We start from the raw sequence: 16,764 nt of genomic DNA on the forward strand, positions 1-16,764 counted from the left end.
TCCTCTGGCTGGTTCGGCCATTGTTTATCTGCTGCATACACTTGGCATTCACATCTTTAAATTTCTGGAAGAAATGAGGAAGGTGGCATGGGCTGGTCCTATTGGCCTTAGGTGGCTGTTTGAAATATGAAGATGCTGTTCTGCCTGAAGGTCTGGGGCTCATTTCAGGCCCTTAATCTGACTCCCGCCCAGCTGTACACTAGACCTCTCAGGTCCTGAGAGTCCCCCTTCCAGCAAGGCAGCTTTCCTCCAGTGGTCATCCCTTTGCCAGCTCGGCTGCCTGCACTGTTCTGCTGTCTGAAATGAGGCAGCAACTTCTCCGGAACCCCACTCATCCTTTAAGACCAATCTCAGGATGCCCCAGTTCACGTGACCTTTCTGTCCCCTGTGGTCATTTTAGTGAACACTGCTCGATTTCGGGTTAGAGTCATGCTGCTTTGCCCGGTTCTGCTTTCCACGTGTTCCTTTGTGTGGTGGAAGGCTGAAGGGTCCTTGAGGAAGGCCCATGTCTACCTTGCTCTTTGTTTAGCACTAAGTGCATCTCTGGGCCCGGTGGTGCTCAGTGAATGCTCAAATAGAATAATGAAGTGTGACTGTGGGAACCAGAGGGAATTTCTCAGTCCTCTTAGAGACAAGGTGATGAATAGCAACCCTGTAAATGGGCCCCCCGGTGCCTCTCCTCGTTCATCTCTGGACACATCCCAACCAAGGCAGGGACAGTGCCAGGCCCAGGCTACATAGGAGGTGGCTCATGCCATGTGTCTTCCCAGGCTGGAAGGACCCAGGGCTATTTAGGCTGATGACACACCCCCAGGAGATGCTCAAAGCCAAGTTAAGGAGGCCTGTGACCGCTTAGAGCTATGCTGAGAATCAGCAGGGCCAGTGGCCACAGATTTAACAAGGACCAGGGGAGGTGAGGAGGGAAGGGTATGAGCAAGGTCCTGGCTGGCTGCAACCCCTGCCCTTGGAAGGAGACACCCGCTGAAACCAGCAGAGGAGCTTACAGTTCCTGTAGTCTGCCCAAGGTCCGGATGGCCACGGGGAACTCCTGCAGCTCGTTATAATTCAGGTCTCTGGAACGGAAAGCAGAGCCATCATTAGCACAGAGGCTTAACAGGGCATGTCAGGGTCCCAGAGAAATGGAAACTTGGCTCTGGGGTTGACCAGAGAGATGGGTTTTCCAATCTGTTGAATAAAGCTGCCAATGTCTGGAAACATATTTTTGGAATGTTTGCACTCCGTTCTTACTCCATGAATCCTCAGGCTTGGAGCCTTCCTGGCAGCAGAACCGTTTGGAGTGGGGGACACACTTCAGGGGTGTGGATACCTGGAACCACCTTCTCAGAATAGTCTCCATAAGCTGCAGAAAGTATCTCATGACTTTGGAGATATGAGGGGAGGTGGCAGGAGAAATGGGGTGATGTGTGTGTGTGTGTGTGTGTGTGTGTGTGTGTTATTGGGGATTGAACCCAGTGGCGCTCCACCATTGAGGTGCACCACAAACCTTTTTCTTTTATTTATTTATTCATTCATTCATTTTGAAATGGGGGGGAAGGACTTGCTAAGTTTTCCAAGGCGGGTCTTGAACTTGTGATCCTCCTCAGCCTCCAGAGTAGCTGGGATTTAAAGGTATGCCCAGCGAATGGGGTGATCTTCAACACATTGCTCCTTTCTTGATTCCAGAAAGTTTCTCAGGTGACTACTTTGGCCGTAGTCTCTGTTGTTGTCTTCTACCAAAATGGACAGTGTTTTAAAATCTTTGCATAATAACAGCTATTCTTTATTTTCTCTAACTCTTTTTCATTTTTTTCTACAATGAATACATATCACATGCATAATCAGAAAACAATGACGGTAGTTCTTAAAAGGGGTGGCAACCCAAGTTGGCAAGGATGTGGGGAAATAAGCTTTCTCATAAACTGTAAGTGGGAATTTAAACGCATGCAATTTTTTTTGTTTTGTTTTTAGAAACAATTTACCAACATGTTTTTCAAATTAAAAGATGATCCATACTCAGGATGTCAGTCTCGGAATTTGTCCCACAGAAAAATCTATAGCCCTGTATAAAGAGGCTCATGAAAGCATTCTTTAGGCAACAGGAGCCAAATATTGACCCTAACGTGATCCTGGCTTCGTTCCTTTCACTCTTTCAAGGGGCCTCTGTGTTGGTGCCCTGTGGAGTGGTGGACAGGGCAGAAAGGCAGGAGAGATGGGAGAGGCACAGGGAAATTTTTATTTTTATCAGAAAAGATTTAGAACCGCTCATGACAAACAGAAGCAGCCCCCACAGGCAGGAGCTTTGCTCAGCCCCGTGTGGAAATGTGCCTGATTTGGGATCTTGATGCCTCTGAAGTCCTGACTTGCACAGTTCCAGGCTTGGCAATGGTAAATATGTGGAGGGTCAGTTCGAGTGTCCCTCTGGAGCCTCTCAGGGGGACCTGAGCTCGTCTTCTCAGCCTTTTAAAGCTGCCCCTTTCCTGACAATGTTAATGGCTGACTGGTGCCAGGGCAGGGGAACCATGTGGAGGTCCTTTAATTACAGAGTGACACTTGGCAGGGTTTTGTGATAAATATCATGTTAACATAGAGATAATGGCAGGGTCCTCTGCATGACAGGGCCATTACACTAAATAGTCCACAGGTAGAGCCAGGAACCCAGACCAAGGGCCAGAGGAGCAGTGACAAGCGTCTGGCAGCCAGAGAGCTAGATAATTGTCCCCCTCCATACACACACTAATTACCCGATTACCCTCAGACTGCCCTGGTGATCCTGGGTAATTATAGCATAAAACCCCTTCTACTCTGCTCTGCTCCCTCCTTTAGCAAACCAGACACCCTCCCCTCCCATGTGTCAAATGTAGATTAGCTTCCAGAGACGCTCCCACAGGCTGTGCAAAGGCAAGGCTGGGGTCCAGCTGAGGTCAGGTCATGTGCAAAGCACTTAGACTGAAACTGGAGGTACTGGGGTTGGAAGCAGGGGGTACTATTCAAACTCTGGGGTTCCTGGAGTTCTACCAGGGGCTGCAAAGGATGCCTGGACCATCACATCAGGAGAACTGAGTTTGGAGGCAGCAAAGATGAAGGAGATGGGCACTTTTTACTCTTAAATTACATAAATGATTCATCTTCACATCTCAGTGTTTTAAAATCAGGTGTCCTGTGCCGGGGGGCATAGTGGTACCTGTAATCCCAGCAGCTTGGGAGACTGAGGCAGGAGGATCATGAGTTTAAAGCCAGCCTCAGCAATTTAGTGAGGCCCTAAGCAACTTAGTGAGACCCTGTCTCAAAATAAAAAATAAAAAGGGCTGGGGATGTGGCTCAGTGGTTAAGTGCCCTGAGTTCAATCCCTGGTACCAAAAATAAAATAAATTAAAATAAAGTGTTTTCTTTTATCTTGGCTCAGCTGCATTAGGAATTTTCCAGTCACATGAGAACTGTATTTTCCATAAGTAACATGGACATATCTCCATTTAAGAGCCTTCATATAGAGCTGGAGATATGGCTTGATGGTAAAATGTTTGCCTAGCATGCATGAGGTCCTGTGTTTAACCCCCACCACCACCATACATGTGCACACACACAAAAAGCCTTGCTATTGAATTGTTTTCTCAATTGCAAAGAATTATATTATTCTGACTGGGTTTGGTGGTATATGCTTTTATTCCCAGTGACTCAGGAGGCTGAGGCAGGAGAATCACAAATTCAAGGCCAGCCTTAGCAATTTAGCAACATAGCAAGACCCTGTCTCAAAATAAAAAATTAAAAGGTCTGGGGATGTAGCTTAGTGGTAAAGTGTTCCTGGGTTCAATCCTCAGTACTACCCCCTGACCAAAAAAAGAATTACATTATTCTGCCCCAGAGCCTTTGCTAGTTTTTCCATCTGCCTAGAATGCTTTCCATCTAGATATTTGTACGATTTATTCCTCACTTCACTCAGGTCTCTGTTGAAATTCTGCTTCATCAGAGCGGCCTTCTTTGACTATTTTATTTCAAATAACACATCTGTTACTTGCTATTCCTTTTCTTTATGCCTATTTCTATCAAAAGGTGGCATCTACCTGAAGACTGGACTGGTCTTGTGAATGGCATTCACTGACAGAGTGAGGTGGAATTGACACGGTGTGACCTGGTCCTAAGTCACAAGAGCCTCAATCTTGAAATACTCCCACTACCACACAGTGAAATCCAGGTTGGATTCTTGCATGGCGAGAGCCATGCAGAGAGAGAGGACCAGGCCCCGGCCAGCAGCCAAGCCCCAGACATGTGAGTGAGCTTGTCTCTGTTTTCAGCTTTTTGTCACTGTGGCCAAAATATCTGAGAAGAACAACTTAGAGGAGGAAAAGTTTACTTTGAGCTCACAGTTTCAGAGGGTTAGTTCTACAGTCTGCTGAGTCCATTTCTCTGGACCCAAGATGAGGCAGAACATCGTGGTGGCAGGGTGTGGTGGAAGAATATGGTCTCCATTCTTAGCATCCAAGAAGCAGAGAGAGTGAAGGAGGAAGGGGCCACGGGGAAGATGAACCCTTTCAAGGCCAGCCCCCATGAACCCATCTCCTCCAGCCATGCCCCACCTGCCTACAATTGCCACCCAGTTAGTCCCTTCAAACTAGGAATGAACTGATGAGGTTACAGCTCTCATGATGTCATCATTTTTCCTCTGAACATTCCTGAATCAACACAGGAGCTTTTGGGGGGGGGCACTTCATAACACTGTCTTGGATCCCCCTAGCCCTCTGTGAACCTCCAAAGGACACAGCCTTCTGCGTGAGCCCAGATAGTGGGAGTTTCCAGCAGAAGAACCACCTGGTGGAGCCCTGCTAAGCCACAGATTCAAGAGAAATAATAAGGTGCTGTTTTAAGCCACTAAGATTTGCAGTGATTTGTTATATATCAATAGATAAGAAGACAGCCTGTTTTTCTTTGCCTTCATAAAGCCTAGGGCCACCTGACATTTACTTTCTTCCCACTCAATCAGAATGAAAGCACCTTGAACACATGAACTTTGTGTGTTTCATATTCTAATCACCAGAATAATACCAGGCACGGAGCAGGAACTCAACAAATATATGTTGAGTCACTAATTGAAAAGCTCTAAATAAATAGATTTGTAAAGAACACGGGTGAACTCTAAAAAGAAGGTGCATCCTCAAGGGTACATGAGGATACATCCTTGATACTGTCAAAATAGCACCAGATAGTCCTGAGTGACACTGGCAGGCTTTCCCAGAGCCACAGAGACGATTGTATGGGTTCCATGTGACTTTGCTATCATTGAGTCCTTCTACAGTTCACTGGACCCATGTCCAGGCAGCCAAATTGAGTGTTTCCAGTCCTCCTTGGCAGTTTCTGGTCAGGAATTTTGCCAGGAGTAGACTAAGGCTTGTGAACTAGAAGGCTATTTTTGTAGAGAAATGTGGGAGAAGAAAAATTGTACCAATGTCAAAGGGACATTGGTACAAACTACAGCAGTGAGGTGGCCTGAAGTTTCTCATGGGGATGTCTACATAGCTACAGTGACCTGGGGAATTGCCAAAACCCTGCTTCATTTGCTGATTGTCCAGGGAACATGTCTTTGCAACTCTCTCTGCCCCCGATGAGTTCAACTCATTACACTTGTTGCCAAATGTCCCAAAATACACAATGAGTTCCACTGGGTAAAGTGGAAGGTGGAGAGATGGGTTAAAAATGACTCCTATCTAGACAAATGCAGAAGATGACGAGGTGAGCTCTCCTGGTAGGATGTGGTGGGTCCGGGAGGAAATACAAAGCCTCAGGACCTCCAGAGACTGTGGCAATCACACACACCTGGGAAGACCAGGAGGGCTTCAGGGAGATGTTACAATTGAACCAGGTCTTGGTGGCAGGGCTAGATTTCAGGAAGGGTTGGGTCAAGCAGGCGGGCTCTCTCTCCTGGACTGCTATATGCACTCCTATCAAGTGCCTCTGCTTTCAGGCCATCCCTGGAATAACATTGGTTGATCATTGACTATGTGCTGACTGCTAAGTACTGTGGCTAGATGATCCCTCTCAATCCTTACAACTGCTGTAGAGGGAGATACTCCATTATACTCATTTACAGTTGAGGAAAGTGAGACATAGTAAACCAGTCACTCACTCACAGACAACTAATAATAGCTGTCTGCCAAAATCCTTCCCCTGTCTCCTTTTTTTCCTTTTTCTTTTTTTAACCCATACTGGACTGGGCATTGAATCCAGGGACACTCTACCATTGAGCTATGTCCCCAGCCCTTTTTATTTTTTTTTAATTTTGAGACAGAATCTCACTAAGTTGCTGAGGCTGGTCTCAAACTTGTGATCCTCCTGCCTCAGCCTCCAGACTCACTGGGATTGTATGTGTGTACCACCATCCCTGGTCTTCCTCTGTCTCCTCTATAACTGCACTGTCCAATACCATACTCACAAGCCATAGGTACCTATTTAAGTTAATTACAAGTAAATAAAATTTTAAAATCCAGTTTTCAGTTTTACTAGCCAAAGTGTTCAATAGCAGTATGTGGCTCTCTGTGCTCCTATCATATTAGCAGCACAGATCTAGAACATTCCCACCATCACAGAAAGTTCTTACTAGCATTATCCTGTCATACCAGGAGGAATAGCCAGGAATGTAGCTCGAGCCTATTTCTCAGGCTTCCTTGCAGGAGGTGGGGCCATGTGACTAGATTCACACCAGGAGTATGGTCTGAAATGGTGCGTGCCACCTCTAGTCCAGGGTTTATAAAATAGCCAGCGTTTCTCCTCCATGGTCTCTCTACTCTTCACCAACTAGATGCCAAGAACAATGAGGCCTGGGGATGGCAAGAACCCCAGAAGCCAGGTTCCCGAGTCACCCTGTGGAGGAGGGCCACCCGCCAAGAAGAAACTGCCCCCTTGGACTGTTAAATGATCCAGAAATAACCTTCTATTGTGTTTCAGCCATTAGGCATGTTTTGGTCTATTTGTTAGCAATTTAGGCCACCTCAACTAAGTCAGTGTCACAGCCAGGATTTGAACCCTGTCAGTTGGGTGTCTGGAGCCCACACTCTTTGCTACGATGCATTTGCCAAAAAAAAAAAAAAAAAAAAAAAAAAAAATTCTTTAAAAGGCAAAGCTGACTCTGTCACTCTCCTCCACTGAAAATCTGAAAAGGCTTCCAGAATAAAGACTTAACAAAAGTTCAAATTCCTTAATGGGCTCGGATGCCCTTAACCAATCTCTCAGCTCCATCTGGATTTCAACCCTCCTTGGTATCTTCACACCCTTGTGTATTTACTTGGACGGCTCCTGCCTCAACCTGGAATGCCCTTTCCCCACATCCTCAGCTGTTGAAACCCTAGTCATCCTTTGAAGTTGGGCTCAAATATACCTTTCCCCACGAGTCCAACCTCATCCCTGCAGTTAGAATGAATTACTCACTCCTCTCTCAGAATTTTTTCTGGTGTTTTTTTCTCCTCAGCATGCACCAGCCTTGCACTGGTAATGACGACGGTGGCAGTAATAACAGTAATTACTACGTAACTGTCATGGTTCTAGGTGATTTACATGTATTAGTCCATTTAATACCTCTGAGGTAGGTGCCATTAGTACTTCCATTTTGATAGAAACTGAGGCACAAAGAGAGGTCATCCCTTGGCCACAGTCCCACAGCTCCTCATGGAAGAGCTGGGATCAAAGCCCAGGCAGTTCAAGTCCAGAGTGGCGTTATCCACGTGCACACAGTCACTCCCATGAGGCAGGCAGCTTGCTGTGGTCAGGAAGCATATGGGTTCACTTTTGGATCTCCTGCAGCTCAGGCCCAAGGCCACATATTTGAATGTTCGCTGTTGAAGATGATCATTTGAGCCCATTGGGCAAGGTTTCAAAATGGGCTCCTCAAGCCTTTGTGGCTGGTGGCTTTGGGGCAGTGTCTTGGCCCTTTGGCATTTGACTCTAACATGCAACTTCTTGGTGACTGCAGGGAAGACCTCTCCTGCCACAGGCTTGGGCTTATTCTTCTGTGACAGGATGCGCTAAACTTCAGCTGGAAAACTCATCCATCCATTATCTTTAATAGCCCCCAGAATCAGCCAGAAGCTCAGGGACAGTTCATTGTTCTCACTGCTGCTCCTGGGAGCTAGAAGAAGATGGGGAGGGGCTAAGGCGAAAGAGAAACCCTTCCGAACTCCAGCCAGCATCAGCCCGGAATCTGCGGCTGTCCATGGCTGAGCCTCCCCTTCATCTGCTTAGCTGTTTCCAGCCAAATCCAATCAAAACCCTTGAAACTGGTCAAAGTAGCTGAAAAGGTAACCCAAGCTCTACGTTGCTCAATGGCCATAATCCTGGGCAGAAATGGCCAGCTCCTCATCTTTCTATGGAGCCTCACTATGGACCAGCAGGCAGAGATGGCAGGATTTTACAGACATCTTGTCCAGCCCCTTCTTTTTCTTGATAAAGAAAATAAGGCTTGGAGAAAAGAGGTGAATTCCTGAAAGTCCTCGAGTTGGAACTCAAACTCAAACCTGTTGGGTCCTGGCTTAAATCACTTTCTATACTACCCAGAGTTGGACCCTAGCTGGGCTCCAAACAGAAGGGCTAAGAAGAAATTTTAGGGAGAATGGGAAAGAGGATAAGTGGAGGAGGTTTCTGTAGGAGTTTTTTAAGTGTTTATAAGCATGTCAAAACCAAATACTTATGACTTAGAAGCTAAACATCTTTTGATATGTTATCCATGCTATTGATTCATTTGTTCAATATGAGAATTAAACCCTGGGACCCTCTACCACTGAGATATTCCCTTCATTTTTGAGATGGGGTCTTTGTGATTTCCCTAGTTCATCCTCAAACTTGTGATCCTCCTGCCTCAGCCTCTGGAATAGCTGGGATTACAGGCGTATCACAGTTACTGGCTTTATTTACTATCTGTGTTAAAGTTATTAGTCTTCTGTGTATAAGATTGCCTTGCTAGGCACCATGACCAATGCCTGTAATCCCAATGGCTCAGGAAGCTGAGGCAGAGGATCTCAAGTTTGAGGCCAGCCTCAGCAATTTAGTGAGACCCTAAGCAACTTAGTGAGAACCTGTCTTAAAAAAAAAAAAAAAAAAAAAAAAAAAAGAGGGTAGGGATGTGGCTCAGTGGTAAACTGCCCCCTAGGTTCCATCCCCAGCAATCTCCCTGACCAAATGTTACCTTGAAAAAGTCCCTTGATTTACGTAGCTTGTTTCTTCGCCTGCAGATGGATACTCACTGCAGAATGCTGCTCTGTTCACCTGGTCCAGAGACTGGCACAGAATAGCTGTCCAAATAATGCCAATCCCTTTTACCTCTTCCTTTCACTAGACATTACATACGAGAACAGTTGCTTCATTCATTAGACAACAGGAGGCACACAAGTTGGTCTAACTACTTTTTGCAGCAATTAAGAAAGATGAATATCATTAATTGGGTTTCCACTTACATTTTTATTCTCAAAGCTAATATTTGTGTTTATTACCAGATCATAGATAAGGGCGCAGGGTGGGGAGGGTGAGGAGGGGAATGTAAGTGAGCATAACCACATAGCATGAAAAACAAAACACAGAAATTTCTGATAGATGGTAAACTCAGAACCACTTTTATCTCCCAAAGGCCTGGAACAAAGGCAAATGAGCACAATGAACAGGTTTCTTAATTGCTCTTCCCCTGCTGCAGACAGAGCCCTGTGCTTGGGGCCGTTGACTTGGAGAGCCAGGAAGCAGCAAACCCTTATGACTAATCGCATTGTTTTACCTTCTAAACAACCTACATAAAAGGCCACCCATTAATAAATGCAGCAATTAGTAAAATTGTCATCAGTTTCTATTGAGAGGCACAGACACACCCTTCCTTCCTCCACCTACACTCTCTTCCTTGCCAGAGAGAACATTCAGAATATACCCAAAGCAATAGCGTGCTGATTTTCATGAAAGTGCCCATCTCTGATATGGAGATTATGGGTTGCCCTGCCCTAATGAAGCACCTGGATTGCAGAAACCTGGAATTGGAAGAGAGACAAAGGGTAACAGTCCAACCGGCCCCCACGGCAAGAATTGACTCTGAGATTCCGGTTGGATGGGGGTCTCCTTTCCACTTGAATTTTTGAGATGATGGAGCACTTGCTGCCTATGCCGTCTGCCTAGCGGTCACTGCCAGATTACTCTATTGACAAATACTTCCCACCCTGAGCTGAAGCACCACCGTCATTGCCTTCCATGGCCTAGTCCTGTCGGTAGGACCTCCATAAGACATGCATCTGTCTTCCAAAGAGGAGCATGACATGCCACCCAAGATTTCCCCCAATTCTTTCTCTTTTTCTTTTGGTAATGGGGATTGAACCCAGGGGCACTTAACCCCTAAGCCACATCCCCCAGCACTTTTTTTGAGACATGGTGTCCCTAAATTATCCAGGCTGGCCATGAACTTGAGATCCTCCTGCTTCAGCCTCTGAAGTCACTGGGGTTATAAAAGTGCATCACCATGCCTGGCTTTAATTCTCTGTTCTACTTTTGCCTCAAGGTTCTGAGTGACTGGCTTATATGAAAGTGACCCTTCCCCAAGGCAAGGCTGAGTTATTATTGCTGTGGGTTCTGTCCATGTCAGGGCATTTTCTAGATTAAAGCTTGAGGCATCTGTACCAGCTCCTGGGCTGTGAGGAGACTGCTTAAGGACACTTAAGTCTGGAGTTGGAGAGAGGTCTGGAGTCATCAAGAAATAGACTGTACTGAAAACCTTGAGACTGTAACAGGGCTCACTGGATACTTTGGCTGTATCCCTGTAGCTTTGAAACTTACATGTTTTTTTTTTTTCTTTTTCTAAACCTTCTTCTCCCTGATCTTCTCCCCCCTGATCTTCTTTTCCCTTTCTCCTCGCTGATCTTCTCCTTCCTGATCTCTCCTCCCTAATTTCATTTTCTCTGAATCTCCTCTAAAAAAGCCCTCATTCCTGCTGATGGGCAGAATCACCTCCTTTGGGACAGGAGTCTCCTGAATTTTTCCTTTGCTAGAAAAGTAATAAACTTTCTTTTTCCCTTTTCTCAAAATAGTTCCTCATTATTGGATTGGCATTAGGGACAAGGACCCAGCTTTCTGCAACAGACCAGATGAAAACCCAAAGGGAAGGAGTGTAAATAGCCAGTGAGCCCAGGGGCATGCCAAGGTTAAGGGGTTAGAGTGATGAGGTCAGGAGTCTGGGAAAGGTACATTCGTGATAAGTTTTAACATTTCTGTTCTAGAACCCTGTGGTCTCAGTGATAGCAGGGGCTACATTTTTGTTTGTAAATGTTTCCCCAGTACCTATAGTAGTGGTACGGCCCATACTAGGAGCCCAATAAACATGGAATGAGTGAATCTAAAGAGGCAGCAGAAAGAGTGGCAATAACTGATTCTTACCAGTTCCATCCTACAGACGTGCAAGGGCCAGACCTGATCTCCCATGGCATCCGCTAAGGATCCCATGGCCCAGCGTCCCTCCCCTTACCCTCCCTTCCCTCTCCATTCCAGACCAGCTGGCTGGGGTGCCTGTGGGAGCGAGGGTGGGGTGGAGTTCAGAATGCAAGTTTTGGCCCCATTTCTAGCAGGGGAGGAAGGGGCAGCCCTGATAGGAGCAGCGACCTTGGCTCCCCGCAACGCTAGGGCGATGGGAAAGGGAATGTTGCACTGGGAAGAACTATTAATAACTCATCACGGTCACAGAACACAAGACAAACTCATTGGGCAGCTCAATTTTCTGCCTGTTAAAAGTCATTAGTGGTTCTGTGGGGAAGCCAGAAGAAAAAAAGGTTTTATATGGAACAATAAATTCCTCTATAAGCCACAAAAGCCCACAAATTTGCAACTAATAAACCCACAGAAGTAAGATGATTAAGAATTGGAGAGGAAAGAGTTCCTGGCTTCTCAGCCTCAAGAGGCGGTGTGGTCCGAGAGGTTCACTGGGCCAAGGGCAGAGAAATCTGAGTTCCAATCCTGCCTCTTGATCAGTTGAGTGGCCTAGGAGAAGTCATCCACGCTCTACCTGAGCTTCCCCATCTGTCACATGAGGAAGCAAAATTCCTGCTTTGTCTTCCTCAATGAGTGGTTGGTTGGGGGCCAGGTGCAGGCCTGTAATCCCAGTAGCTTGGGAGGCTGAGGCAGGAGGATCGTGAGTTCAAAGTCAGCCTCAGCAACTTAGAGAGGCCCTAAGCATCTCGGTGAGATCTTGCCTCTAAATAAAAGAAGAAAATTTAAAAAAAAAAATGGTTGGCGTGGGGTGGAAAGGAGAGGAGACAATCTTTGAGTACAAAAATTTCAAATTCTCCTAATGGAAGGGAACTGTTTTTAGTTCAGCATGATCTGCACTTGCCTGGAGATCAGAAGGCAAACTGGCATGATTCACCTGGTTCTGTCTGCCCTTTAGCCTGTTCCCAGAGGGTTCTGCTGGGGAGCCTGCCAGTGGGTAGCTGTATGGAGTTGACCTGTAGCCCCCCGAAAAGATAAGCCCAAGTGCTAACCCCTGGTGCCTGTGAATGTGACCTTCCTTGGAGAGAGAATCTTTGTAGAAGGAATTCAGTGAAGGATCTCAAGATGAGGTCCACATGGATCAACAGGGCGGCTCCTAAATCCATTGATAAGTACTCTTAAAAGAAGAGGAGACACAGACAGAATGGCATTGAGAACACGGAGGCAGAGACTGGAGGGATGGGTCTCATATATACATGCATGCATGTGGTACTGGGGAATGAACCCAGGTGCTCTACCACTGAGCTACATTCCCAGCTCTTTTCATTTATTTTGAGACAAGGTCCCACTAAGTTGTCCAGCCTGGCCTTAAACCTTCAATCCTCCTGCCTCAGCCTTGCAAGTAGCTGGGATTGCAGGCATACGCCACCACACCCAGCATGGAGGAATGAGTCTCTAAACCCGGGACTGCCATCAGCAACTAGAAGCCAGGAGAAAGGCATGGAACAGATTCTGCAGAGGGAACCAGCCCTGCCAACACCTTGATTTTGGCCTTCTGACCTCTAGAACTGTGGGGGAATAAATTGCTGTTTTCTTACGCCACTAAGTTTGTGGTTGTTTGTTATGGAAGCCACAGGAAACTAACACAGCAGTCACATCTTGACTGCCTGGGAATTCCTTCCTATTCATCCTATAGAGGAAATGAGTCACCTCTGGGTAAAAACCTCCCTGCCACCTTCAGACACATTCCATGCAACATTAAATGAGAGGGCAGGAAAGAGAAAGGCAACATAGAGGAAGCACCTCTGGATTATCTCATCTAATTTGATCCTGGCAACAGACTTCTGAATGGTTAAATACCATCCTTATTTTCTATTTGTGGAAACAGAGACTCTTGATCGGTCAGGTGATTTGCACATGTCACATATTGGTGGCAGGATCAGGATTTGAATCCAGATCTACCAAATCAAATCTAATCCTTTATCTTCCCCTGGAAGCCCTGAGCCCTAGAAGAACCTTGGTAGCAATCTGCCAGGCCAAAGGTTTACCATCAGGCCCAGAACAGAGGTACCAGATACTTTCAGGGCCCAGTCTGAGCCAGTTGAGAGTAAAACCTGTTGGTATTTGTGGTTTCAATGACAAAGATACAGGGGAATATTTTCCAGCCACAATGGCTGTTGAAATAAAAATGTTCCATGTTCCACAGAAACAGATCCCTGGGACATCTGTCACTAGTAGAGGTCTGACAGGGAACATACAATTTTGTGTTAGAATGAGGAATTCTATAAATTCCTGCCTTGCTCTCCTCCCCTCCTGGACCCCTGTTTTAATCCTGGTCCTGATTTAGAGAAGGCGCTGTAGCCAGGAGGTTTCTGTTCTCACTAAGACCCAGGCTCTTCTCCAAGGGAAAATGTCCAGCCCGCCCAGGTTCCAGTAGGGCCTGATTTGTTTAACAAGGCTATAACAAGGCCCAGAGATCATTGCCCAGGCTGAAGGAATGGAGGCACGGTTGTCTCCACATGCATGCTGGGACCTGCCCCCTCTGGATTCCAGATTGGATGCAGACTTCAAGTTTCCAGATCTAGAGGCCCCTCAGAATACAACTGGGATTGCTGGGCGCTTTGATTTCGTGGTGCTGCAGATCTAACCCAGGGCCTCCCGCATGCTAAGTGAGTACTTTACTTTGGAGCTACACTGCCATGTCTCTACTTCCTCCACTGAAATTTTTATGAAGTATAACGGGGAATTTGAGCCTCCTTAGCTGTCAGGCTAGGGTAGCTGCATGGGGTCTCCAAGGCTGCAATTCCAAGCATTGACCTAGAGGTCCTGACACCTGATTTCTGGTCCCTGAAACTTCCCAGTAGAAGAAACCTCCCACGGTGGTTCTACATCATGATTCCTCCTCTCAACCTAAATACCTAGGAAGTCCTCTAACTGCTCCGGGCTTGAGGTAATGAGTGCAAATAGAGCAAAGTACTGTGAGGCTGAAGTAGGGGTTCTAGTGGTTTCTATCACATAAAAACTATAGAAACTTGAGTACCTGGCCCCAAATCTGTATATTTGGTCTGGTCTAGAAAGTGGAGAAATTGCTATTTCACAGGCTGAGGGCTAGACCATCTCTGATTCTGAGTTTCCCAACAGGTGGTGGGTTGTCTTCACTGTGGGATCTGAAAGAAGTCATGGGTGCAGGACAGAGCACCCCCCTGTCTGCCTCTGGCTGAGGTTTTTTGGCACAGTCTGGAATGGTGACAACTACATTGGGAGAAACATCCCCAGAGCCTCTTCCCATGAGGCCAGACTTCTTCAGACAGTAGCAAGGTTTGTCTTCCAGGGCCTCATGTGGCATTTGTGGGATTTATGCTGTCCATCAGTAGCCCTGTCGCCCTGCCCAAAGTACTTGGATTTGCTTAGATTTGCCTGGCTCCTTTGAAGGCAGAGAGACCCTGATGTAGGATGCTGTTTCCCTCTTGATTTTCTTTCTTTTTGTGGTTCTGGGGATTGAACCCAGGGCCGGAACCCAGGCAGCCTGGCCCACAGAGCCGAGGGCATAGAGGGGCTGTGTTTCCGCAGGTGCGTTTGCTATGGGTATCTCTGTGCTATGCTGAGCATGGGGTGGGGGCGTTGATGTGGAGAGAGGATTGTAAAGGGTGGGAGCCATGTGGTGTGTGCACCCGTGTGCATTGCTCAGGGTGCCTGTGTGGCCATGAGTGTGCATGCCCGCACCTGGCCCCTCCTTCCCAGGTGGTAAGACTGGGGGCACCTCTCCCTCCAAAGAGGAGTCTGCAGATGAGCCAAACCACAGCTTGAGCCAAACCACAGCTTGGGCCGTGGGGGTTTGATCTTCCCTCTGCTGCCAGAGATGAGAGAGGTCTAAGTGGCAGAGATTTACGAGGCCTGAGGGAGAAATACCCTTCCAGTGAGAAGCTCACATGAAAGCTCCCGAGTAATAGCCGAGGCTGCCGAGCGTGCCAATTATGCAACAATTAAAAGGTTTGACTATCATTTCTTTCTCCTTTCATTCTCCCAGCCACTCCTCCCCCTCCACATCTGGCTCCCCAGAAAATGCTCTGGGGAACAGAGGATAAAGAACACACTTTCCCCCTTTTTAATTGGAGATCAAAAGTTGGAAGAAGGGTTTACCCCTCATGGGTGGGGAAGAGAGGGGTGTTGCTGAGACAGAGGCCCTCAGAAGAGGGGATGGGGAAGGAGCGGGGAACAAAGGGAAGGTTCTGATACTGCTGGACTCTGTAACCACTTTACACGCATCATCTCACTGAACGCACATGTCAGCCCTGTAAAGTGGGTGTTACTGATGACATCGTGTTGTAGGTCAGGAAACTAAGACTCAGAAGGCAATGACTTCAGTAAGGTCATGTAGCTGGTAGAATGGCATTGCGCCCCGGGGCCATCCGTTGCTAATGGCTTTGCCACTTGGCAATTCAGCCTCCACACTGTGAAGTGGGAGAACTTTCCTCATCTCTGGGTCTTGGCGTACCCATCTGTAAAGTGGGCACAGCCGTGGGCTTTGTGTGTTGGAGCCAAACACTCCTGTAGATAGATGAAAGGTCCCGTGGGTGCTTAGCGGCAGGATTGCTCTGTGACTCAGCCAGCACCAGCTGAGCCAAGTGCCTTGTGCAGCAATCCAGTGGCTAATTGAGAAAGAATTAGGCAGTGTGCCCCAGAAGGAAAGAAGCAGCTGCTCACTGGCTTTTTAGAGATGCCAACCCACACCCAGTGTAGGTGCCCCCTCCTCACCTGACTTCCCAGCAGACTGAACATCCCCTGCCCCATCCCAAGGCCAATGGCATTGGATTCCTTCCTGCCCTACAGATGAACAGCAACTCCAAGAACGGCCGGAGCACTCTTGTGTCTCCTGGAGGAGTCTGGTTAATGGAGGTCAGGGCTACCCCAAGGAAATGGCCATCTCCCACATTTAGAAGCCTCTCAAACCTAGAACACAGTAGGCTCACACAGTTCCCATTTGACCAGGTGGTCGAGGATGGCGGTCAGGGCACTATCCTAGGGACTTTCCTGTGTTTTCTCATTATTGCACTCAAGATTTTCTCTGTCCATAGTTGGGGAGTTACTCTGGGCATCAGTTTTCTCCCAAGGTGGTGGAGTGGGCTAGGCTGTTCAGCTTGAACTGTCCAGCTGTCCGTGGCAGCCAGTAGGGGCGGGGGGAGCACACAGCCCCAGTCACGCATAGTGGCAGGGGAGAGGTTCTGATGTTCTTGACTCCAGGCTAGGGCATGTCGCCCCACACCCCACTCCTCTGCAGCGAGTTGGCTGAAGAGTGAGGCTACGGGGAGCTGGGCCCCGCTCTGCCACTCGTCCTGCTGC

The 16,764-nt window shown here is 47.4% G+C and overlaps 1 protein-coding gene across 1 annotated transcript in view; it reads right to left on the reverse strand.

Moving 5' to 3' along the window:
* Lgr6 (leucine rich repeat containing G protein-coupled receptor 6) overlaps window positions 1-16,764 on the reverse strand; it is a 116,820-nt gene that overhangs the window by 17,667 nt on the left and 82,389 nt on the right. The window contains exon 7 of the mRNA XM_077802619.1: window positions 1,005-1,073. Within this exon, the coding sequence (XP_077658745.1) occupies window positions 1,005-1,073 (69 nt within the window). The remainder of the gene's footprint in view (window positions 1-1,004; window positions 1,074-16,764) is intronic.

The sequence above is a fragment of the Urocitellus parryii genome, chromosome 9 (genome assembly GCF_045843805.1).
Source record: "Urocitellus parryii isolate mUroPar1 chromosome 9, mUroPar1.hap1, whole genome shotgun sequence".
Lineage (NCBI taxonomy): Eukaryota > Metazoa > Chordata > Mammalia > Rodentia > Sciuridae > Urocitellus > Urocitellus parryii.